Source organism: Melospiza georgiana, chromosome 1 (genome assembly GCF_028018845.1).
Source record: "Melospiza georgiana isolate bMelGeo1 chromosome 1, bMelGeo1.pri, whole genome shotgun sequence".
Lineage (NCBI taxonomy): Eukaryota > Metazoa > Chordata > Aves > Passeriformes > Passerellidae > Melospiza > Melospiza georgiana.
Window position 1 is genome coordinate 44712818 of NC_080430.1, and position 16363 is coordinate 44729180.

The 16363-nt window shown below is 40.5% G+C and overlaps 1 protein-coding gene across 3 annotated transcripts in view; it reads left to right on the forward strand.

Annotated features, from left to right (window-relative positions):
* Window positions 1–16363, forward strand: part of FYCO1 (FYVE and coiled-coil domain autophagy adaptor 1) — a 45986-nt gene that overhangs the window by 25751 nt on the left and 3872 nt on the right. For 2 of the 3 annotated variants that reach the window (XM_058033027.1, XM_058033035.1), the window contains exons 13-17: window positions 249–454; window positions 797–941; window positions 12646–12735; window positions 14418–14628; window positions 15902–16011. In XM_058033027.1, the coding sequence (XP_057889010.1) occupies window positions 249–454; window positions 797–941; window positions 12646–12735; window positions 14418–14628; window positions 15902–16011 (762 nt within the window). Of the gene's footprint in view, window positions 1–248; window positions 455–796; window positions 942–9699; window positions 9784–12645; window positions 12736–14417; window positions 14629–15901; window positions 16012–16363 lie in introns of all 3 variants that reach the window. The other variant, XM_058033046.1, reaches the window with a different exon arrangement.

Here is a 16363-nt window from a genome sequence, read left to right on the forward strand (position 1 = left end):
TTTTTAGTTTTTTCTGTTTTATCTGTTTGTTATGGTAGCAAAGCATGAATGTGAATTTCTATCCTGTGCTTGTCAAGAAGACTTGTTTCACTTCAGGAAGGAGTGTGCTCTGAGTTCTGCCAATGGGTGTAGCTTTCATGCTTTTGCAGAAAACAAGACCATTATGAGAGAGCCCCAGCCTCTGCCATGGAGATATGTTCTGGCTGTGTGTGGTATTTTTCTAACACCTGGTTTTGAATCATTTCTAGAATGTGTGGCCGCATTTTCTGCTACTACTGCTGCAACAACTACATGGTGACAAAGCTTGGTGGAAAAAAGGAGCGTTGCTGCAGAGCTTGCTTTAACAAGCCTAGAGTCATTGTGGACAGTGCAGATGACTCTGGATCCAGTGCCAACCAGGAAGGATCACCAGCTTCATTGGAATCGCCTGTGTCACCATCTGAGAGGGCTTTTGGTTAGTTTATTGTTTGCATGCTGTGGAGAAATAAGTGCTGTTCTTTGACAGTCTCCAAAAAACCACATGGTCACCTCCTGCTCCAATGACCTGCAGGAGGTCATGGAGAGTTTTCAGGATGGGACTGACCCTGTCTTTGAATTTAATGGATATTGAGAGAAACATTAATATATTAAATGAGTGTCAGTCAGACCAAGATTTTCCATTATTCTAATAGTTATCTAATGCTTCTGTAAATGAAGAGGAATGGCCCAGGCTTGCCCCTTAAGGGTTTTGCTCGTTTGTTTTCCAGACAACCAGCTAAGAGTGTTCATGTTTCTTCTCATGTTTTTTATGGCACAGTTGCAAGTGAAGCCTCTAAACCACCAGATGATGCAGCTTTTGATATAATCACTGATGAGGAGCTGTGCCAAGTACAGGAATCAGACTCTCTCCACAATGAAAGTCAGATAGAAAGAGACTCTCTGGATCAAAGTGTGACAGATCTGTGAGTAAACACTGCTTCTCAAAGAGGGGACTCTTTGGGATTTGTTTAGAATGTTCTTCTTTTTCTCCCATTCAGTGAGAATAGTCAACCTCTGTGTAAAGTGAAGATCTCTGCTCCCAGGCCACATGTTCAGTAGAACAACACAAGATCATTTTGGTCTATTTGCACAGCCAGCATTCAATCTAGTAAATCTAAACCACTCCATGCTCTCTCTCCACCTGCTTCACCACAACACAGGGGAGTAGTCCCAGCTCTGTGCTGTCATCAGGCCAGCTGTCACCATTAAAGTCTGCATCCAGGCTCTCTGTGTCTGTAGACTTCCTTACTACCTTAGAGATGACAGCTTACAGAAAAGAACAATTGTGTAGCTACATCTGGCACAAGTTTGTTCTTTTCTTTTTGAAGAAAATGGGAGTGAGTGCAGATTTCAGTAATGTTTTAATATATAATTCAACCTAAATACTAATGAAAAGGATTTAAGGCCATCTGAATGTCCAAATACTTGGTTTGCAAATGACATTGTAGTATTATAGTTTAATTTGTATCTTTATTTATTTATTATGTTTAATTTGTACAGTTTAGGCAAAATATTGTTTTACTATTGTTCAAATATTTTCAAATGTTTTACAAAAATTCTGTTCTTTAAAATATATTGTCTTTTGAGAAGAAAAAACAAAAAGAGAAATTTCACCTAAATTGTGTACTTGCTTTGCTTCCAAGCAGAAAAATAGACAGGATAAATATAAATGCTGAAGTGAAAATAGTCACAGAGTAAATAGTCTGCTGCTGAGAAAGCAGACCTAGACTCTTTTACACCCAACAGACACATTTCCGGTATAAACCACAATGACTTGCAGTTTGGGTTGAAGACAAACAGTACAGACTTGTTTATTTGGTAAAAAGACTTTTCAAAATTCTACATATTTGTTTCTTGGTAAATACCTTAAGTGTGTTCTTCCTACTTTGTACACAGTTAACACTGACAGTGTATTCCTCTCATCATGTGCTGGAATGAATTGAGCTTCACAGTGCTCTTGTGTATTTAGTGTTTTGCAAAAAGACAGGTTTTTGTGGGGAATTTTTGTTTGTTTGTTTTGTGAAGAAAAAAGCGAAGTGTATTACTTTTTTTAATTCATACTATCTGCAGGAGGTATGTTACAGGTGAGTTAGCTCTGGAGAAAACAACCAGGAAAAGAGAAATAAGTGTGGGTCACCATTTGTTTTAATTTGAGATTGGTCTAAATTCATCTTGTCTGACAAAGTATTCAGGCAGGAAGGAAGGATTGTCACTAACAAGAGGCTACTATTCTTGAAGAGCACCCATGGAACAACTTACTTGCACTACATAAACTTTTAGAGGTTGTCCAGCTTCCCTTGTCAGATTATAAGCAGGAGAGCCAGGAAATAGTGCTTTATCCTCTGTTGCTTTTTGTTAGCAGTTTCATGAGCAGGTGGGTGAGTCCTACTGTGGCTGTACTTTGAACCTGAGACATTCTTTGCAGAGAACACAAATGACACCTGCCCTTTCCCATGGCACCTGTAATGTTTGGAAGGCTCAGGGTCACTAGCCTGAGCAGTGGAGAGGAGAATGGCCTTTCTTGCATTGCAGATGACTTGTTGATTGTGGGTTTGTGTTATGGGAGAGATCTAGAAACTGATATGTGAGTCAGATGATGGTGTGGTGCTGGTGGTGCATGTTAAAGAAAAACAGCAGGGCACAGTGCTGACTGTGACAGCACACAGGTCTTCTCACTTGTTTCTGTGGTGAGGAGTACATGTGTACCCAAAGCTCGAGTGTCACTTAGCACAGGAAGGAGCAGGAAGTGCAGCATGAGATAGATGGGTTGTTTGTGAGTAAATGTGCCAGAGCCACTGTATTGTCTGCTGACCCTCTGTCCTGTCTTGGACAGCAGCCCTTGAGACATGTACTGAGAATTTTCCACAGTGTTTTCTCCCACATTTCAAGGGCCTGCCGTTTAGTGACTTTCTGAGCTACTGGTTTGATTGCTGCAGAATTGTTGGCTGTACTGACCTGACCACCTTGAACTTCATGTAGACTTATCTTCTTTATTCTTTCTCTTTCTAAAGAGTCCAGCTAAATGTGGCCTGATTTCTAGGTGGAAACTTCACATAGTCTCCACTGGCATTCCAATAATGTTCTCTTTGCATTAAATTGAATATTTGGAGTAGAATTTGCTTAGATATAGTGTCTGGGGAACACACAAAGGATCCAAGACTGTGGTTGCTAGATGCATGTCTGAGGAAGGCATACAAAAAGTCAGTTTTCAGGCTAAACTTCTTTATTGAGATCTGCTGAAAATAATCCAAGCTATTTTGGTTTTGCCAGAGATTTGAACCAGCTGGTGGAGCTTTAAAAATGGAGGAGATGAGCAGCCAGGAGAGGGAAGAGAAGGGAAGCTTTCTGTCCAAGTAGAAGATCTGCAACTGACATGCTCTGCTGACAAAGTTTCTTAGGATCTCTCTCTGGCTGACAGCAGAGATTCTCACACTGACCATACCTAGAATACTAGGTGTGAGTCCTTGCTGGACTAAAAATGCAAGCTGGTCCTCAAAGCAGTGAATTATCTTAAAGGACATTCCTGTTCCTATTCGTCCCCCTTTTGGTGCCTACTGTATATTTACTCTATTTTTCACTTGGTGTCTTAGCCCTGCCACTGTTGTTCTTTCCTTGAAGTGACATGACACAATTACAACAAAATTATTTCATAACAGCAAATCTTGAGAGTGTGCCTTTATTGGTGTAGGTCAGTTGAGAATCAATTAAAACTCACCTTAGTCATCAGCTGCAGAGGTGTGTGGCAGAATAAGAGAGATGACTATACCAACATAACTCTGACTGACCTTGAAGTAGCTATTTCCTAAAGGTTAGGATTAAGCAGCAGTTACTTCAGCCTTTCAGGTTTGTTATTTGTGTTTGGACCAACCTGATCAAAATCTTGAATGTGAGGGGCTGAGATTAATTGTGCAATTGTGATACATCCTGCTACTTCAAGGCTCATGGGTTTTCTTTTGAAGTGTTGTATTTTTGAACTCTTATTTCTAAAGCATTCATATATGCAAATTGTGTTCTAAAACCAAGGGCCCCAGGATAAACCAGTGCACTGTGTTTCCATTTTTATGTTTTGTAGGCATAACTTGCCTGTAGTAAATGTTGCAGCAGCAAAATCAAGATCACAGACAGCAGAAGACTGAAGAAAACCCCAAAGTTGCCACTAGCCTGGTACAGGAACAAAGAGTTTATTCACACCTTGGTAGTGGTAGAAAGAACATCTCAGCCTGTCTGCACAGTAGTTGCTTTGGTTTGGATTGTTTTTTTCTTGATGACTCATAACACTCTTGGCTGGCCTAATTACAGCTCACGTGGCCGGGCAGGGTGCGGTGTGGCCGAAAGGGGGAAGTGAATGTGCTCTGAAGAGTGCCCTGCCCCACGCAGAAGCAGCCAGGAGGGAGAGGGGACAGCAGCACCTCTTGCCACCCTATGCTGGCAAAGCCTGCATTGCAGCTGTGTGTTGAGATGGCACCTTTACACATGCAGTCACACCACATTGCTTCATAGCTTTGTTTTTAAGGATATTTCACTTGGGAGAAACAAGAGATTGTGTAGTGAGGAAAGGATTGCCTAAGGAGCTGTTTCCTAAAGGGAAAAGTGGTGAGATGGGCACGTTGCTGCCAAAAAGGGTCAGGTACCTCTGAGCTGCAGTGCTCTGATAGGAAGGCCTGGGTATTAATGGGGAGTAAAGGAACATCCAGGCAGTGTGGTTTTTGCAAGAATGGTTTGAAGCAGTTAAAATTGGTATTTCAAAGCTGTAATGCAAAGGACTTCGACCCTTTGGGTCAGACCCAACCCTGCCTTTATTGCAAGCAGCCACAGCTATATAAAGTCCTCCCTTTGCTCCTCTGCAACATCTCTTCTTTCTTTTCCCTGTTACAGTCTCCACACCTGCTCTACTACTTTGTGCAAGAGCTTTTGCACACTTTTCTTTCCCCTGCGCATATTTTTCCCTCCAGTTTGGAAGTGAAAAGACTGGAGGTGGAAAGGGAGAACTGGTGGAACAAGGTTGGAAAACAACCAAGAAATCAGCAGTTTCATGAGAAGGGAACCAAGGTGCCAGGAAAAACAGACTGGAAGGATGTCATGATGCAAAGAATGTGTGGGGAATCAGGGTGTGAGAGTTTGCATCTACAGAAACACTGCTCAGTGTTGGAGTCCATGTGTGTGTGATATGATATTCCTGCTGTTCACAAGGGCCCTGGTAATCTGGCAACATGAGGTCTGTTATCAGATATAAGATACAAAGATGTGTATGGGACATTCAGACTGTGAACCTGATAGCAGGTGAAAATGCTGCTTTATTACAGAAATTTTAGATGAACACTAAAGGATTTTGTGTACAGACCTTGTCCTAGATGGAAAAAAACCCCTAAAACATCCAAAAAACCCCAGCATGAAGATTGAAACATATATTTTTAAAATTCAGGAATTCTCATTAAATGAATGGGCTGAAGATATTACATAAAATATGTAATATATTTGAAACAACTCATAAAAGCTTTCAATAAAATAAACACCATTCATAGAAAACCAGCAGGCCAGAGGTTTGGGAGTCAGGAAATTTAAATTACCTTTATGAAAAGTGGAATTTTATCTCATTGGTTTTTATACTTTTTGAAGATCTTCTGCACTGTTAACTCAGTTACCAGCTTGGACTGAAAAAGCAGGAAGCAATGAAGTATCATGATGAAAATAGGTTGGTTCTAAGCTGATCACAGTGTTTTTACTAATGGTATTTCCTCTTTCACTCAGACTCCCTACATCAGTATTTGCAAACAAAACAAACAGAAAAAATAGAAGCTGAAAAAGAGTTGCCAGATTTTCTAGGTAGTTTTATAGTGGGTACATGTTTGTGGCATCTGCAGTCTATGAAGCAGTAAAAGATTTAGAATCTTCCTCTTCAGTGGTTTGCCACTGTTGAGCTGTAACTTGCCATTTGGCACATCTTGATTTTTTAATAACTTTGTGTTAGTGCTTCCTGATTTTCATTCCCTTGAAGAAATAGAGGATTAAGACAGGCATAAAAATAAGCAAGAGCTTTTGTTATGGTAATTGCATATTCAAAGCTGCTGTTCAATTTAAAGCTCCAGTCTGTGATTTTTATCAATCTGAAGAAAGTATAGGGTATCTGGGTAAAAATAAAGAGGACAAGTACAGAAAATATTTTTTTTACATTTGTTCTTTTTAAGACTTCTAGCACACAGTAAGGTTTTAGTAATTAGTGAGTAGCAGATGATCATGGCTAGCATGGGAATAAAATAAGCAAGAGTCACTTGGATCACTTCAAGAGCCAGTTCTGTGTGACAGTTTGGGTATTCTTCCTGACATACTGCCTCCCAAAATTAACACCTCCCAAAAAACAAAGTGTGGTGCAGCAAATGCTTGTGAGATCAAGACAGAGAGTAATTTGCCCCATATCATTTGTTTGGTTTGACACATGTGCTTTGGTGGCAAAAGTAACAGCAATAAGCTGGTCAAAGGTGATAGACATTAGAGTTAACATTGAAGTGTATACAAGTCCCATGACATGCCACAGTGCCTGAAATTCACTCTTGAGCAGCAGAGTATGCCCAGAGTGGCTGCATCCAAAGCAAAATGCAGTCAGCTATAGCCAGGTTCAGCAAAAGTACTGTCAGTTTCTGTCAGTGTCTTCAGTTTCATGTAGAAACTTAGTATGACAAAGGCCAGTGCCTTTCCTGCTAGGTCAAGGATGAAAGCAACAAAATACGTATTTGGCAGGAAGACTCTTACTAATATGAAAATTCTCATTTCTGTTTTTATAGGGGTCAGTGATGGAGAAGTTATTATAAAAGTTAGCACTATCTGTAGTTGCCATGTTGCCTTTTTTTTAAAGGCAGCCTGGAAGGAGACATATTGGGATTTTTACTCAGCAAATAATTAAATCCTAATGCATCCAGGAGACAGACAAAATCCTAAGTGCTAACAGATAAGAATTGTAGTAAAGCATCCATGACAGACAAAAGCAAATCTATTTATTTGCTGAAGAGGATTGTGTTGACAGTCAAGACCCAAGCACAACAGCTGGTGGATTTGAACACATCATCTGTTACCAGATTTATACTGATAGGGATTCAAAAACATACTCAGAAGACAATTACAAAGAGGCTTCTGAAAACAGTATAAGGATTAGGCTTTCTAATACATCCATGATTTAGTGCTTGGATTGAGGTTTCTGGGGAAACCCATGAGAGAAATAAAATTTGTTTTGCCAAATTTACCATTTAGGCTCAGGTTGCAGACTCTGAGCATCAGAGTTATTTGGCTTGGGTTGGACCTGTCCCAAAAGGCAGGGTTTGAGTCTCAACGAGTACTTCAGAACCTGTGTTTCAGTTAAGCCTCATCTTGTTCTTCAGATGTCAGTCACATCATCACATGGCAGCATTTCTTCCTTTCCCCATTTCAAGTGACTTACTGAAACATGGAGGATTTTTGTTAATGCACTACATTTGTATTACTCTCAGAGGAAGGGGTGACCAATCCTCTGTCAGCCCCTTCCATCACATTCCCTCTCAAGGGTCTATGGGGTTTTGCACTGTCAGCTCTCCAAGGAGAGGCTTAACCCCTTAAGCCTCTCCTTAACTCAATTTAACTGCAGTCAGGGCTGTTGCCAGCACACAAAAGTAACAGCCCTAAGACTACTGATCTTTGCAAGCTGTTTACCTGGTAAATTAAGTGTTTTGTAAGATAGGTTTATTGGCTTTTTAAAGATTTAGCCCAAAAGCTAAATGCCCTCTCTTTTGAGCTACAAAAACCATGTTTCTGTGAGATTAATCCTACTACAAGATATTACTCAGCATAAGATTAGCAGAACTCACCTCTGATTCAAGATTGCCTGAAAGGTTTCACCCAGTGAGTTCTAAAGTACAGCAGTTTGAATGTCCCTTGGTTTTGCAAGAGAGGGAAGTTCTATTAAGAGAAGCAAGCCCATTCAGGCAGATCTTTGCAGCAGCCTGTGCTACCATAGCTGGAGTGCTTCTGGGACTCTGATTTGTAGAGCAGTGAGCTTGTATCTCTGGCTGCTTGAGTTTGGTACCTGCAAATGCATATAAAGAAAAACAGCACCAAATTTGTCTTACTTCTGCAGCATCATTATTGAAAGAACACTACTGACACAAGAAATGTAAGGGCTGTGTAATGCTTTTTAAAAACTGAGTTCTCCCTTGTGCTTCATTGCATGTGATAGAAATTTCTCTGCCTCTAAGAAACCAACCGGGAGCAAGGTGCTAAATATTCACAAACTGTTCCTGTCAAAGAGGGGAGCAATACATTGTGATAACCACCTGCTTTTATCAGTCATTTTGAGATGCAGAATAAGGTATGAGGATGACACAGCAGTGACTAAACTGTCTGGTGACATCTGGGTTGTATGAATTTATCCCCTATAGGGAGTGGGCTGAGAGAGTAGCTGTTACTCCTGGATGGGTCAGTCTGAAGAACATTTGATTGTAGAGCTGTGAAGGACCTTGGGTGCAGAAACCACCCTGGCTGCAGGGAACCTGCAGGCTCTGGGATGGAGCAGCCTCTGTGGAGCTACAGGCTGGGCAGGGAGCGTTGGGCAGGAGCTCTGCTGAAAGGACATGGGGCTCCTGGTGGGTACTGGTGTAAACTCAGGCCAGAAAATGCTTTTGCTAAATCTCTCCTGCCTCAGTTTCCCTTAACAGCCTCTAAAGAACTGTGTGAAAAGAAAACTCAAAGGTATCTTAACTAGTGTTACTCACAGAGGTGGCTGTAGCCTTGGTGATCTACAGGCTGCAGTATTTGGGCTATACTGGCAGCAGCTTGTCAGTATTTTTAGTGTTGATTTCCAGTCGTCTGTTTGCTGCCTCCTGCTGGGAGGAAAGCACCCTGGTAATCCCTAATTGCTTGTTCCGAACATTTTACAAATGCAGTGTTTGAAAGCTATCTTCATCTCATGGCCTTTGCCAAACATCTTCCCTATCACAATAAAAAGCAAAACAAAACAAAACCAATTAAGAAATAAAAAATATTTTGTGTGTTGTCACTCAGAGCACAGAAAGATTCCTTTGTCATGATTGTTTCCCTAGCTTGCTTTCTGTGTATAGTTTCTTGTCTTGAAGATAGAGTGTGTCCAGTTTTAAGGCTGGGGAGTCCTTTTGTTTTGTTTGTTGGTTGTTTTTCTTTGTTTCATACAGAATGTGGCATAGCTAAGTCATAGATACTTTTTTGAGAAATAGCTGGGATTTCATTTATAGCAGTAAGCACCTCACCCATTGCAGACAGTGATGGATCTTCATGTCCATCCATCTTTTTCTGTGTAGTTTTGCAATTGTCTGTGTGATGCTTTCCCATCTCAACATGTGCCAGGGTTTGCTCTTAACACTTCCATCCCTTTCCCACCCATACACCTGCATGAAAGACACAGTCTTGCACCCTGTTAAAAACTCAGTGAGCTCTGTATCCCCCTTGCTCCATCCCAAATCATTCCTCTTTTGTTGCCCATGTCAAGGACTGTCTGTGGTATCCTTTCTTCTGATCCCTTGCTGTCATCTTTCTATTTTTACTTCTCTCTGTTGGGTTGGAGAGGAAGGCTAATAACTAAGTTAGGGTGCCTGGGGTGGGTTTGACCTGCTAGATACCAGCAGGCCCAGGGAATCATTGGTGCACTTCAGCATAATGCCTTTGATTGTTTCTTTGCATTTTCAGATGTGTTTGCTGGGCTAAGCAGCTGTTAGGGGCTCTGTACAGCCTCCAGTCTCCGTTTCAGGTTTCTGCCTTTCACACAATTCGGTAAGACTCTCCCCTGGATGACAGAAGTTCTCTCCAGAAATCACTGCACTGCTGAGAGGCAGATGGCTTCTGGGATTTCACTGCTCAGCCACATGAAGCCAACACCTCTGACATGTAGCTACAGCTGTCACAGCTCAGGTGTTTGTGAAAACAGAAAATTGCTGAGTCTAGATTTGAACCATCTTTTTTCAAGTTTTAATTCTAAAAGTGGCTTCTAACTTTTAACTCCCCAAGCCATTTATGATGTTGGCCACAGTATTTTTAGTATAATTTGTAAGAAATGTAATCCCTGTATAAGAACAGGCACAGTGGACAAGGCTTAGGGAACTTAGGGACAGTGACCAACAGCAGGTGCCCGAGGAATTGCATAAGAACAAGACCAGCATGAAGCAATAATTCTTCAAAAGGCTCTATCAGCTTCCAGCAATCTGTGTCTAGAGGCTTTGCTGAATCAGAGCTGTTCTCTTCTTGCTGTAGTGTCTTTTCCATGTTTCACTTCTTTCTGCTTTTAGTCCCACTTCATTTTACTTTTAAAAAGTAGAAGTGAAAGAATACAGACTGTTTAAATAGATACACCAGAGGCTGCATATTCATAATCTGGGGACCTGGCAAACTGTAGGAACATCCTTTGTGCTAACACAAAAGGTGAATGGGTCACACAAGAATAAATTCTCTTGTCAAGGGAAAAATGCTCCAGTTGAATCATGATACTGTTTCTTATAGCCTACCAGACCTTAGTTTAGACTGTTAGACTCAGTGAGATGTCATAAAAAGAAGGAGGATTTTCTTTGTGATTATAGGCACTTTGGTTTAATACACAAATCAGGAGACTTAGCACTCCCTTAGCCTTAGATGTGTGGTGAATGTATTGGGTTGGTAGAGCCAAGTGGCAAGGTGGCCATGTAACCACCTAACCATGTACTGGGTTGCAGCAGGAATAAGGAAAATCATGTATTAGAGGAGAACATGAACATATATTGGTCCTGTGATTCAATTTACATTTTAGGTTTCCATATAAAAGATGAAATTAATGGACTAAATCTAGAGCTCTACTGGCATTGTGTCGTAAATCATAGAGTTTGACACTTCTGAATTGTGTAGTTGCCTGTAATTGTGTAGTTCTCTTGCTCTGCATGAATTCAAGTCTATGAAATAAAAGCTGTGTAGCTAACCTGGTGGGATGGGAGACTTACATGGATCACAGCATGAAGCTGGTTGCTGTTCCCACTGTGCAAGCAAAATGTATGTGTAGGTTTACAAGCTATAGTTCAGTTTTCTAGTTTGTTGGTTTGAGGTTTTTTTCAGAATCAGTTTTCTTATCTGGTTGTATAAAGACAGTTAACAAGAAGTTATTTGTATCAGTAAGTATTTGCACAGGTATTGTACTAACCTTTATGGACCAACACCTAGTAAGTACTTCATGCCTACATTCCTTGTGTCCGGGTACAGCTCAGGTTTTGGCACTTAATTACAGCTTTGAGTCTCCCATGCACATCCCAGCTGTCACTTCAGGGTATTAACAGTACTGGTGTGACTGAAGAAGTCAAGAGTTACTCAAGAGACTGCAAAAATAAAAGAACAGGAATATCAAGATAACGGTTCAGGAAAAGTGTAGACAGTGAATGCAGTTTAATTTGCAGTTATAACAGTGAATTCATCCTGTTTCCAAACCATAATGTCACTGCACTAAAATGGTATGTGATTGCATGTTGTTGACACAGTATATTCAGATGCTGCTCATCACCACCTGAAGGAGATATTTTCTCATGCTCTTCTTCTCAGCAATGCTGCTTGTAGAGCTATATCCCACTGGATTTAAAAGAAAATGCTAAACTGTGCATTAGTTTTGGGAATTGGTCAACAGCAAGTATGGCAGTTATGCTCTCTAGGGGCATTACTGCACTTGATGGTTCAGAAGCACATATGGTATTAACATTTTATTAGATTTCCATGGATTTGGAAGGAACCAACCATCTGGTTCCCTATAAATAAGAATCCTTGGAATTTTTTTCTGGGAACAAGAGCTTAATTTTCTCAAACTGCTGGAATGCAGAGAAACAAAACAAGAATCAGTCAGAGAAGCTCTAACTTACTTGGAAACTATCAGTGTTTGTTTCCTGACTCTCAGACTCATCCTTCTCTCTGTGTCCAGCCCTGTAATTCATACCTGGGGCTAGTCCAGTGCTAGTCCCGAGCATACACCTTTTTTGAGGTAAGGAGTGGATAGAAGGTTCTTCCCTCTGTTTCACTGCTCACTGGGACACATCATGGTGTGGGGGAAACATCCTGCTTTGTTATCTTTTAAAGTATCTTTGGTGTATTTGTGTTTGAATCATGCAGTACTTTTTGTAGGAAAAGAAGACACATGGTAGCAATTCTACAGCAATAGAATATGTTTTGTGTACGTTGTCAGAATAAGGAAGTGGATAATATGTCTGTAGAACACCTCCCAGATTAAATCCAGGGAGACGTCTTATCCTTTTGCAAGCTTTGTTTGAGGGACCAGTGCAGACTGTTGTGCTTGTGTCTGCCCCTCAACCTGCCAGAGAATCTTCAAAACCTGTCATCATCTCAATAAGAAATTTATGTTATGATTGCAGAAAAGATTTTCTGGATGTATATATATATATTCCTCTTAGCTCATGAAACGAGGATGAAAACAGTTTTACGTTGTGCAGTGATGAGCAGAAGGGGGCTGCGGTTTTGCCCAGTTTTGTCACTGGAATGGGCCAACTAAGAATCCTAGAATTTGGTATCAGGACTATCAAAACATTTCTATTTTGGGAAGGCATCAGCATGCAGATTGTATTTGATTACATACTACTCAGAGAATCATGGTTTTCCTTCTTTTCCTTGTTCTAGAAACAGCACTTCTTCAACTTTCGATGAATCTGAAGACTGGCAAGTTGCTCAAGATGCTGAGATATGCTTGTTGAAGTCAGGAGAAATTATGTAAGCAGAACAATTTCATTGCTATAGGTGAAAGCCTAAAGGCTGAGCTCAGATACCAGCTATGTGAGCACAAGCCTTGCAGGCTCCTGGAAGAGCTGCTCACTTGTGTCCCATGGTAGAGTTTGGTCTGAGGAGGATGAGAGGGTGTAACTCAACCACACAGAGCAGCATCAATGAGCCAGGTCCTCTCTCTTCAGTCTCTGTGCAACAGTCACAGTGAAATAAGAAGGAAAGTTGTAGGTCCACATCACATGAGAAAACATTTCCTATTTTTATTACAGGAATTGCTGTCAACGCAAAGGGAGTTTAGAGAAAGGGCTGTGCAGTTCTAACAGTCTCTGAAAGAAACTTCAAGGGCAAGTGAGGGAATGCAGCTCTAGTTGGACCTTTGCCAAAGGGAGGGAGTTCATGGCCTTTTGGAGCATGTATCTGTTATTTATTGATGGCCTCCCAGAATCTGTTTTGCCCGCTCTGGTTGATACATGCCATTGCATAAAATTTCATCTAAGCCTCAACTCAAGCTCTGTGTTTGTACAATTCTCTGCAGGTGTCCTGCTCTGAAATTCCTAATTACATGCACTAGTGATACAGCATGTCTTGCACAGACAAGAATAGAATCCAATATGGGGAGATGCACATGACTTAGAGAAATTCACCTTTGCTCACTGTCCCCTTAAACCTAGCTTTGAAATTTTGCCTTAGTTATGGGAAAGGTTTTAAACTTGTGACTGCAAGGAGATAAATCAGTCCATGTTTCTACCTTGTTGCTGCTGTTCAGAGATCCAGGTAAATGAAGCAGTAACTAGAATCGTAGCTGGGCTGTAAGGCAAAACCAAGAATAACATTTAGTTTACTAAAATCAAAGGTCACCTGCGACATGGCAGGACTGTGGTTTACTGTGATCTCATTGATTTGCAAACAGTTTATTTGGCCTGAAGAGTGACAGATGATACTAGGTATCATCATTATTAGGTAAGGTAATGTAGGTGAGATCCCACAGATCTTAGAAATTACAGGTTTTCCCTGAAGAAAGTAACCAGTGTTCTCCTGCTTCAGGGCCTCACTGATCACAGAGTTAAACAGATACCAAAATGAAATCAGCTTATCTAATGCTGTAGGACTCTGCATCATCTAGGTGCTAAGAATTTCCTTTTTAACTGGAAGTATTTGAGTCATTTTTTTTGCAGCTTGGTTGGGTAAAAGAGACCCAAATGTGTTAAGTGTTTCAGAATAGAAGTGCTGTTCACATTTCATCCACCTGTCCCCTCTGTAATCCTGATCCCTCCTGTTTCCTGTGCAAATTTTTATATTCAACTAGGAAGGTGAAGAAACCAGGTCACTTACTTTTTTGTTTAAAAAGAACAGTAGAGGGCAGCACTCCCTTCTTATCTGCAGTAACTCTAAAAAGCTGTATTCCAGCACTGGTTTTCTTCAGTTGAAATGAAATAAATATGTGAAAAAAATGCACTTGTGCCAGAGCAGTGAGGGTTCTTAATATCAATCAGCTTTTTTGTAGTTTTTTCCTTCATCTGAGGCTGAATTTTCATGCATTTTCCGGATGTGTCCCAAATACACTGTGGAGTCTACCTGAAATAGACAGAAAATAAAAATCAATGATTAGTGGTTTTGTCTGAGTAAGTGGATTGGATCTCTTCAAGTAATCATATGTTTCTCCCTCACAGGATGAAATTACCCCTTACAGTAGAAGAGATCATGAATTTTGGAGAAAGCAACAGAGAGCTGTTCATCAAATCCAGCACCTACAGTATCATTCCCATCACTGTTACAGAGATGGGACTAACAATCAGCTGGATCTTCTCATCAGACCCCAAAAGCATATCCTTCAGTGTTGTCTACCAAGAGGCCGACGACACGCCGCTGGATCAGTGCAAAGTAAGGCCTTTGTCTCCTTACTGCCTCAGAGGTTGTACTGCTCCACACTCATCCAGCCTACAGGAATTGACAAGTATTGCTAGGAGATCTTCACCAGAATGCCACTTGCTAATGCATTAAGGATTTGTTTCTCCAGTTAAGCTGCAGTTCTGCTAAAGGCAAAGCTACATCTTTAATGTTGCCTGCAGAAGTTGAGTTGAAAAGCCCTGTAGCTTCTGTTGGTTGCATCTGAAATTCACCCAGTATTATTAAGCAAAATTAAACATCCAAATCTGCAAGATCCTTTTTGTTTCTCAATTTCACTTAGTTGGTAAACTCTTTAAGGCTCGTTTTGCCAGACACTTGAGAAAAAGCCACAGGGAAACAGTTTCATTTCTTGGTTTACCTTCATTTCTTACAATGAAGCATATACTTAAGTGCCTGGATGGTGTGCAAAATCTCATTGCCAAGTGCCCAAGGTACCCAGTTTTATATGTGCTGTCCATATTTCATGAGGATTACAGATGAAGTGAATCTATTTTACTCAGCTATTTGCAAGTTTTGCTGAAGACAAAGCGGCTGTTTAATTCACCATGGTAGGGTAAACTCTATGGCTGTGATTTACTGGGGGAATAAGACATTTATATAGCTTGTGTTAATTCACTGCACAGCTATTAACTCCATGTAAAATATCTCTTTTTTTTAATCTGAAAGCTGAATGAAGTGTGAATGCTGCTTTTGTCTTGATATATTTCTTTGGTTAAACTTTGTGTTGTATAGGGTCATCCTTGATCTATGTCAGCTGCTCTTCTGACAGCTGTGCTAGGGTTTTACAGCCAGACTCACATAGAACCACAGATGCAAACATTTTTTGCTGTAAGCTCATATAAAAAATTAGGATTTGCTGAGAAAGCTGATTTTATAACGCAGGGAGTATAAAAATATATAATAAAATATATATTTAGTGAAATCCTGCTTTTGGATATATGGATTTAATATACCACTTGATTAAGTTATTAAAGTTTAGATTAACATTTACAAGTTCAGGAATTTATCCTATCTCTGAAGCAGAGATTAATAGCTATAGGTTAGTGCTGTAAAGATACAATCCAAGGAAAACAGATGTCTCACTGTGAGATTTTAGTTTGTGGGAATTCTTAATGCTAATCAGAGTAATTAGTTTTACAGGCGTAGATGCACTTCGGGAGTTTCAAGGTGGCTGCAATCATGGCAAAGAAAATGCCAATTCATAGGGCAAAGAGCAAACTTCATTTTGATTTGTATTGAATTCCAGGTTCTTATCCCTATGACTCGCTGCAACTCTCATAAGGAAACTATCAGAGGACAGGTGAAAGTCAGAAATGCTGGAATCTACACCCTGATATTTGACAACACATTCTCTAGGTAGGTCCTAGAAAGGCATAAAAGGTGAAATAAGCTTGGTTTTACAGCTGTGGAACTGATCAGATGTACCATTATTCTGCCATCCAGAAGTAAGTATAAGAAAATTTTCCTCGCTTGCCAAGAGGTCTTCAAGACTGAATTTTGGTTCTTGTTCTTGTTTGGGTTTTTTTTTTTCTACCCCCACACCTGAATTCCACTCTTCTTTCTGAACCTCTGGGAGGGTTAACAGAAGTAAGCAGGTCATTGGTGACTCATTCCAAGACAGTTCAGTCAGGATTGTCATCTTTTTAACAACAAATCTGATGGCCCTTGCACAGGCATATTTTTGACAGCAGTGAAACAAGACTGAATG